General features: G+C 37.2%; 1 protein-coding gene across 3 annotated transcripts; it reads left to right on the forward strand.

The window, feature by feature from the left end:
* Positions 1–29: 29 nt before the first annotated feature.
* Positions 30–7800, forward strand: CENPN (centromere protein N). Of its 3 annotated transcripts, none has more exons than XM_031615008.2 (11): positions 30–107; positions 462–643; positions 977–1022; positions 1705–1761; positions 2079–2155; positions 2544–2720; positions 3639–3740; positions 4249–4300; positions 4754–4866; positions 6201–6324; positions 6593–7800. In XM_031615008.2, exons 2-11 carry the CDS (start codon positions 473–475, stop codon positions 6706–6708), a joined length of 1035 nt encoding a protein of 344 aa, XP_031470868.1. In that variant the 5' UTR covers positions 30–107; positions 462–472; the 3' UTR covers positions 6709–7800. The 3 variants fall into 3 exon arrangements, with proteins under 3 accessions (XP_031470868.1, XP_031470867.1, XP_090005519.1); XM_031615007.2 differs by having other exon boundaries at positions 41–115; XM_090149393.1 differs by lacking the exon at positions 30–107 and adding an exon at positions 136–302.
* Positions 7801–8127: the final 327 nt, after the last annotated feature.

Here is an 8127-nt window from a genome sequence, read left to right on the forward strand (position 1 = left end):
TCTCTTGCACCGGGCAGCGTCTGATTGGGTACTTCGAAAGGCGGGAGGCGGTTGGCGCGGCGCGTTGCCGGTTTGGTGTTGCGGTGGCAGTGGCGGCACCGCCTGAGGTGCGGCGGTGAGTGGGGCTCTGTGCTGTGAACGCGGGGGTGTGGGCGAGGTGACTTTCTGGTGTGCGGGACGAGGGCTACGGGGCCTTAGGTCGGCCTTATTTCTTGAGGAACGCTCGGCGTGGTTGCTCTCAGCCCCTCGGTCGGTCACGGTCTCGGCTGCCTTCAGGAACTGGGGCTGCAGGAAACACTAAGGTGCTGTCAGTGGCGGAACCTCCGCTAATGCCACGCTAGGGAATGATGCCGCGGTTCTCCCGCTGTCCCTAGGGTGGCTTTCAGCACTTTTCTCTACCGTATTCAGGGAGCAGTTGGCCTATGTGCTGGTCTGATTTCTTTGATACCTCAACTTTCCAGGTGTCCTCATTATGGATGAGGTCGCTGTGGAGTATATCCGAAGAACTGTGCTAAAAATCCCCCGCGATGAGATCATGGCAGTGCTGCAGAAGTGGGGCTTTCTCTCAGAGGCGCAGCTACAAACCATCAACTTCCGTCAGACCAAAGAGAGCATCTCCCACAGCGTCGCCCAGCTCTGCGAGGTAATCCTTTCCTCAGGACCTGCCTCTTGATGACCCGTGTGTTGGACTTCAGTGCCTTGTGATTGAAACTGCCTGTCCTGGGATCTCTCACTTGCTGAACGGTGTGTGTGTGCTCAGGCACTAGAGCAGCCTCAACAGTGGGCATAGCGCTGAGCTGTCAGAGTTCAAGAAGCTTCTGGACATTGCTCTTGGACATATGGTCTCATTTTTGGGTGGTCCTGTGTGGAGCCAGGAGTTGGACTTAATGATCCTTATGGGTCCTCTTCCAGCTTGGGATATGCAATGATTCTGTTCTATGTGAGCCTTACAATACACTGTTGTTTTTCCTTCCAGGAAAGTTCTGCAGGCATAAAGCAAGCAGCCCTCCTAGACATCATCTGTAAGTAAAAATGAATGAAAATAACATCTAAGTGTTTTGTTTTTGTTTTTTTTTTGAGTAACTTGGTAACTCCTTTAATCACATAGCAATCACCATAGTGATGCAGGGATGCACTTAATGTACAAAGATGACATTAATCCTTTTGGATCTGACTAATTTTTTTCCTTTCCAAAACCCCTTCATCAACATGAGCTTGTTTGTTTCTTTAGAATTCTAAATAGCCATCAACTTTAGTAAGCCACATACAGAGCACAGTTATAAATGTAGAGAGAGATGTTCATCTCCAGTATATGCTGAGCCCTGACATCTTGCCACAATGAGAAGTGGCACAGGGAAAAGCTGCCTGCAAATACTCCAGGTGGAAATTGAGCTCCGATATTAATTCACAACATGATTATTACAGCTCTCTGTTTCAATTTAGACTGATGGTTGTTTTAGTTAAAGTGTTTCTTTAAACACTGAACCTCAGAGATATCCTTTGTTTTGAAGATCTTTTGTAATTTAATTAAGCAGCTATCTCTTTTAATAAGAACTGTTGCTTTTAGGTTTGCAAAATAAGTTATATCACATTGTCAGAAGTAATCTTCTTTAAACAACTTGGTTATAAAAGTAGTGTAAAATCATTTTTTAATTACCTTTTGATAGCATTCAATTGTTATTGAGTAATTCCTGTTTTCCCTAGACAACCACATCTATCCAAACAAAAGAGTGTGGAGTGTCTACCATATGAACAAAACAGGTAAAGCTTCCTTGCTGCAGTCTCACTAGTATAACTCCCAGCAATTTACTGAGTATGGATTTATCTTTAACTAGTTTTTCGAGTACTTTAGATTAACTCTTCTGGCAACTGTTAGAAACTAATAATTTCTAATTATCTTTTATATATAAATATATGCATAACAATAATGAGACTCAAATTTAATATCCAGCTTTCCTAAAAATGCTATGCAGTGTCAGCTTTTTTCTTCTTAATATTGTTTCAGTGAAACTAAAACCATCGCTGAAACAGTTCTTGGAGATAGAATTCAATAAATTCTTCATTTTCTTGTTTAACAGGGGAAGAAACAGACTACTTTGACTTCAGAGATTTCAAAAAAAAATTTAGAAGACAAATTCAATCAGCTTTGATAAATGTAAGAATGTCTGGATGTGTTGGGTGTCAATAGATTTTCCAGATATTTGGCAAAAGGTTTTTTCTTACAATCTGCATCAAAACCAAAATAGATTTAACTTGGGAATGGTAAGAACTATATGAAAAATAGGAAAAAAAAAAAATTGAAGTCCATGCCCTTCGGAAGGGGTAAAAAGAAAGTCATATTAGAGTTCAGAGCCTTCATTTTGTGACGTTTTTGTTTTCCCATGGAAATTTGATTGAAATATAATCCTTACCACACTAGTGGGATTTGGTACTTATTCAAGCAGTATTGTGTTTGGTCTTGTGAACACAGGCTTACGGCATGTTTTAATTTTTCTGGATGTGTGAATGTGTGTTTAAAGCAAAGCTTTTCTTTTTCTACTCAGGTCACCATCAATTTTAGGGAATATGAGGATAATGCAATCTGGATTAGAATTGCCTGGGGAACACCTTATACAAAACCAAACCAGTACAAAACCAGTTATGTTGTATACCACTCCCAGACTCCTTATGTCTTCATCTCTGCCTCCACCCTTAGGAGCAACTTACCTCTGCTGTGTCAGGTAGAAAACTAAACTGCATGGACCATGACTCCACCACAGTCTTTTGGATTTTTAATTCTCTTAGCTTTGAAGAGGAGATGTAAAGAGTCTCTTAATGCAGTTTTCTGATTTATGTTGGATTTTTTTTCCCCTTAGCTCTTGCTTATTTTTTATTTAAAATTAAAAAGCCAGGGATTTGCAAAACCCAATCATTGTGACCTTTAGAATGTCACATCACAAATAAATTCATTTTATTAGGATTTTTGCTGACCTTAAATTATTCTAATTCCTCAAGCAAGTGTTAGGCAAATCACCTAAATTGTCTCTTAGAAGTTCATAATGTTCTTCTCTTAGAAGAACATTAAAACAACACTGTTAATTAACTACTCTGAAAGAGTGGTCAGGCACTGGAATGGGCTGCCCAGGGAGGTGGTGGAGTCACCGACCCTGGAGGTTTTCAAGGAACGTTTGGACGTTGTGAGGGACATGGTTTAGTGAGAACTATTGGTGATGGGTGGATGGTTGAACTGGGTGAGCTTATGGGTCTTTTCCAACCTTGTGATTCTATGATTCTAAATGTATGAGTTCATCAAGCAATGCTATTAATTAGCTTTTTCTATAAAATAGTGGTGATCAGTGTTTGTAGTCTTTTATTTTTGTCTGTCTCATAGATAGCCATAGTAGTAGTTTCATGATTTTATTAGTCTGTTTACTTCGTGTTTTTGTTAGGCTCTATGATTATTCAGCAAATCCTGGGAAGGTTCTGTATGTTAACCAAGCCTTAATAATTGTCTGCAACATGAAAACCCTGCTAGTTAAATAGTACTTGCTTCATGTGAAACAAAACATCTCAAAGTCTAGAAATACTATGTCTTTTTCTATTATACCCGTGGTGATTATTAACACTCATACTAAAACAATTTCAATTTTTATTTAAAGGCAATGGTTGTTGCTTCCAATTACCACAACATCCGTGAAATGGAGCTTCGAAGTCATTGTTTAAACTCCCTTAAAGATATTGTGTTTAAGAGGTACAGCCAGGTGAGCCAATTACAAGTATATACAAAGATGAGTCTTGCTTCTAATTCAGGCCTAGTTCTCACCCCCTAGCAGGGGGAAATTCACCTCTTTCAGAGATTATCAAGTTACAATAACATTGAACCACAGAGTTTGATAGCTTTTCCTTAAGGTAACGTTACAGTGGTGATGTAATTACTTGATATGCCACCTAGTGTTTATTATTATTCTTGGATGGTTAAGCTTAGTCTATGCAGCTGACCAATTCACTCCTGGAACTTCTTGGCACTATTTCTTAGAGTAATAACTGGGGAGGTATTAGAACAAATACTTAACTTTGTTCATCCACATGATGTATCATAGGATGGGGGGTGTTTTCTCAAAATAAAGCTGGGCTTTCTAGTCTAGTAGTTATCAAAAATGTGACCACTTTCAGAACACGAAGTGAAAAGAAATCTAGAAAACTGTTTTCAGCTAAAGCCTCTAAAAGCAGAACTGTTTTTTTTTCCCTTTTTATTTTTTCCTTGTTTAGAACTTCCAAACCAACTATCCACTACAAGAAAGGAATGTACTCACAGAAAATGGTACGTGTATTTTTAAATTAAAAAGAAGTGTGAATGTCCTCACTTGGAAAATTCGTGCTTAAAAATGTATCTCTGTATATTTCTGCGTTATGAAATGAGATTCATAATAAGAAATGCATTGTGTTATACTGACATATTATCCACCCATGGATGATATTGGTGTCACTAGGAAATATGAATATTTCCTCATGACATTCAATGCATTTATGAAACTAGAAATAAATAATGATCAGTGTCTCCTATCATACTAGCTTGTTTTCTTTCTTGGTAAGAATTGAAAATATGTCATGCAACCAATTAACTTATCAAACACAGACAGTGATGAATCTTTTTAAAATTCCAAATTTTTTTTTTTGAGCATTCACATCATCAACAAATGCAGTATTTGTATTCACTGAGAGTTATCTTTTTTTCCTCCCCCCCCCCTTTTTTTTTTTTATCCCTACCCTGCAGAGGATTTAAGGATAAATGATGAAAACAGAAGCGAGAAAGAAAGAATACACAGACTGAATCAGGAATGTTTTGGTGATGGTCCCCAACCCAAACTCGACTTTGCACAATATAAGGTACTGAAAGCAACAAATTTTGTTTTCTTTTTCTATAATTTTAATAGACGTACAGCTACATAAACTTGCAAGTAAGAAGATGGCATTGTTTCAAACTTTAGGGAGGGTGTTTTCAATGGGATAGGACTAGTTTTAAGAAGCCTGTTTGCTTTGAGATTTGGTCAGCTACTGATCTTATTTCAGTCCTTTGCCCTTATGAGTTCAACAGGTGGACTTAATTTTGTAACAAAGCTACATTTTACAATGTAACAATTTACAATTTTGTAACAAAACATCATTGCTTTGAGGCATAAGAATTTAGGATTGCTTGAAGTACGTTTGAAGATTATGTCACATATAGTGTGAGATTTGAATGATACACCAATTTTTTTTTTCTAATGAGCAGATGTACTGGGAATTCTGTGAGATTGTAATGATTTACTATGTAATTGAACTGGCTGCCTCTTCCACCAGAGAACTGTTTACCACATGGTGGCACCCTCTGATTTTTATTAACGAAATATTCCTCCAACTAGAATTATGTTAATATTAAGGAATAAAAAAGTTATTCTTCTACCTTATAGTTTGCCTGTTCAGACCTAACTGATCATTTCAGAGATCGCAGTAGACCCATCAACACATATTGTGCTGGAACTTGTAAAATAAATTTTTATTACCAGGTTGGCTACAAATGGCTTTTGTACAATAATCAGTTTGAAGAAGGAATTCAAGTTAAGTCATGCTTGTTTGAAAATATTCTAACATTCAAAACAATAGGCAGTTCCATTTTTAACTTTTATCAGCTAGAACATTTTTAGCTTAAATGTAAGTTAGTCACTGGGAGATTATTTTAAATGAAATAATATCCATATTTATATGTGTGTATGCATACGTGTATGTATAAATGTATATGTGTATATATCAGTGTAGGGGGAGAAGCTGCAGTTCTGTGTCTAGGCTGTAATTCTGAAATGATGTATTTAAATTCAAAGATTTCAGCTACTGTAGCTGAAATTTCTCCATTCCCAATGTTAGAAAATGTGTTTTTAAAATTCATCATATACTTACAAGGTGAGTCTATTTAGAGAGAATGTAAAGTTGAAGACAACAACTCACTATGAAAATTAATTACAGCTATTACAACCAAATTGAAAGATTACAACTGTAACTGTTCTCATTGTTCTACAAGCTATTTGGCATGTGGCTGCACAGTTCTTCTAGGTTGTATCATGTCCTAGAGAAAATGCAATTTCTTTTCCAACCTGAATGAGTCTGTGGTTATAAATATTAATGTGAATAATAAATACATAAAATGCATGCATTGTTTATAATGCCTGATAATTTTATCTTAACAGCTTGAGACAATGTTTAAAAGTGATCCTAAATGGGATGTTTTGGAGAAAAAAGAGCCATTCCGATGTTTGGTCAAGTTTTCTAGTCCACATCTTTTAGAATCACTGAAATCCTTGGCACCAGCAGGTAAGTAGTGCAACTCTGTAAAAAGAGAGGAAAAACCCACAGTTAAACATTTTAATCATTTTACATTCTGCTTATAGATTGCATAGAACCTGCATAGTTGGGAAATAGAAATAAATAGAATTGAATCGTTACCTCTAAAATTTAATGTGTAAATATGTACCTGTTTATTTTCAATAGTAGGTATTCAAACTCTGTGTTCAATTACGTGACAGTTGTGAAAGGTGAATACTGCCTGAGTTAAGCTGTAATTACCTGTTTATCTCTACAGGTTTGGCTGATGCACCACTTTCACCACTACTTACATGCATTCCACAAAAAGCTAGAAATTACTTTAAAATTAGAGAGAAGTCGTCTTTACATCCAGGAAGCTTTGTAAGCCCTTAATTTAAGTAGAAATGTTTTTATATCAAAATATGTGATTCATTTATTACTGGTATTAATTCAATCCATAATCACCTTCAAAACAGATTTTAAAAACAGCCTTATTCTCTGATGAACCCTTTTTTATTTCTGACTTTGGGTTAGCCCTTATAAACTAACAAGTCACTGTTAGTGAATTTGAAACAGAAATTATGATTATTTAAAGTTTAAATGGGATGATTACTTTTATCTGTATTTGCTGTTAGATGCTAAAGCCTGGTGCAGATAGGTAAGACATCTGTTCAGTTTATGGTTGTAACTGTAGGTGGCCTTATTTCAGCTGCAGGACAGCAGTGAAACACAACACATGCCCATTCTGAACACGTGAATAGTCCCATTCAAATAAGTGGAACTACCACTCTGCTTCAGGTCGGGTGTGTTTTTGTCTTTAAGACCATTGCAGGGTGTAGGGGAGAAGAGACTCTGAGAGACATCAGTAAGAAACTTCCATGCAACATTACCGGCTACTCAGCTCCAGAGTTCTTACTCACCAATTGTGACAGCCAATAATAAATATTTTAAACTTTTAAAATTCTATCTCTTGATATTAGTATCCTATGAAATACCAGCTCACAGGAATACAGTGACACTGGCAATGGTCTTCTTTGGAGGTAGTCTATGTTTTAGAATGTCTGTTTCATTAACATGTGATCTCTGCAGTCTTTGTACATAATCATTTCTTGAGCTTAGGGACACAGAGATTGGAGAAGCAAGATAGCAACATCCACTGGTGCAAACAGCAGCTATGCAGTGAAGTTCTCTAGGATTGGTAAATAGTAATTGGTAATTATGTAGATATTTCTATGTAACTGGCTGTATTATTCTTATTTTAAGAGATTAGTTTGCACTGAAGTGTCAAACAAATGCTTGTTTCCTAATTCTGCTACCTGGAAGCATATTGTGTGTGTGCCTTGTGTATGATATGTTGGTAGGCGGAGTCCTTTGGAAAAGCTTCATGACAAAGTATAACTGTTTGGAGAGGTTGTATGGGAATTATTTTGTTTACAAACTGTAAATAAATGTGTAAAGTAAGACCTCTTATAGAAGTTTGGCCTGATTTTCTGAAGCATCACTTAGTGTATAGATTTATTTTTTCCACCATCTTTACATACCTTCATAAGAGGTTCATAAGAAGTTGCTCGAGGACTATCTGCTAATGACAGATATTTTTTTCAGTCCTTCCACCTGTGACTTCAGTGTCAGCGTTGCCAAGCACTGAGCTTAACGCTGGGGTCTGAAACAAGCCCAGGTTTGGTGCAGATGCTGCAGTCTGTACGCATGAAGGATTGGCGCTCTGTGCCTCATGCTTACATCCTCACACTGCACTCTTGGAACCGGTGCCACCAAGCTTCTAGTAGGCATGTCAGTCTGTGCTGCACTTTT

The sequence above is a fragment of the Phasianus colchicus genome, chromosome 13, assembly GCF_987193195.1.
Source record: "Phasianus colchicus chromosome 13, bPhaCol1.hap1.1, whole genome shotgun sequence".
Classification (NCBI taxonomy): domain Eukaryota; kingdom Metazoa; phylum Chordata; class Aves; order Galliformes; family Phasianidae; genus Phasianus; species Phasianus colchicus.

Coding starts and splice junctions, on each gene's coding strand:
- CENPN (XM_031615008.2), top strand. CDS start 473: ATGGATGAGGTCGCTGTGGAGTATATCCGAAGAACTGTGCTAAAAATC. Junction 2,156..2,543: donor TTCAATCAGCTTTGATAAAT/GTAAGAATGTCT, acceptor TTTTCTACTCAG/GTCACCATCAATTTTAGGGA. Junction 4,867..6,200: donor TCGACTTTGCACAATATAAG/GTACTGAAAGCA, acceptor TTATCTTAACAG/CTTGAGACAATGTTTAAAAG.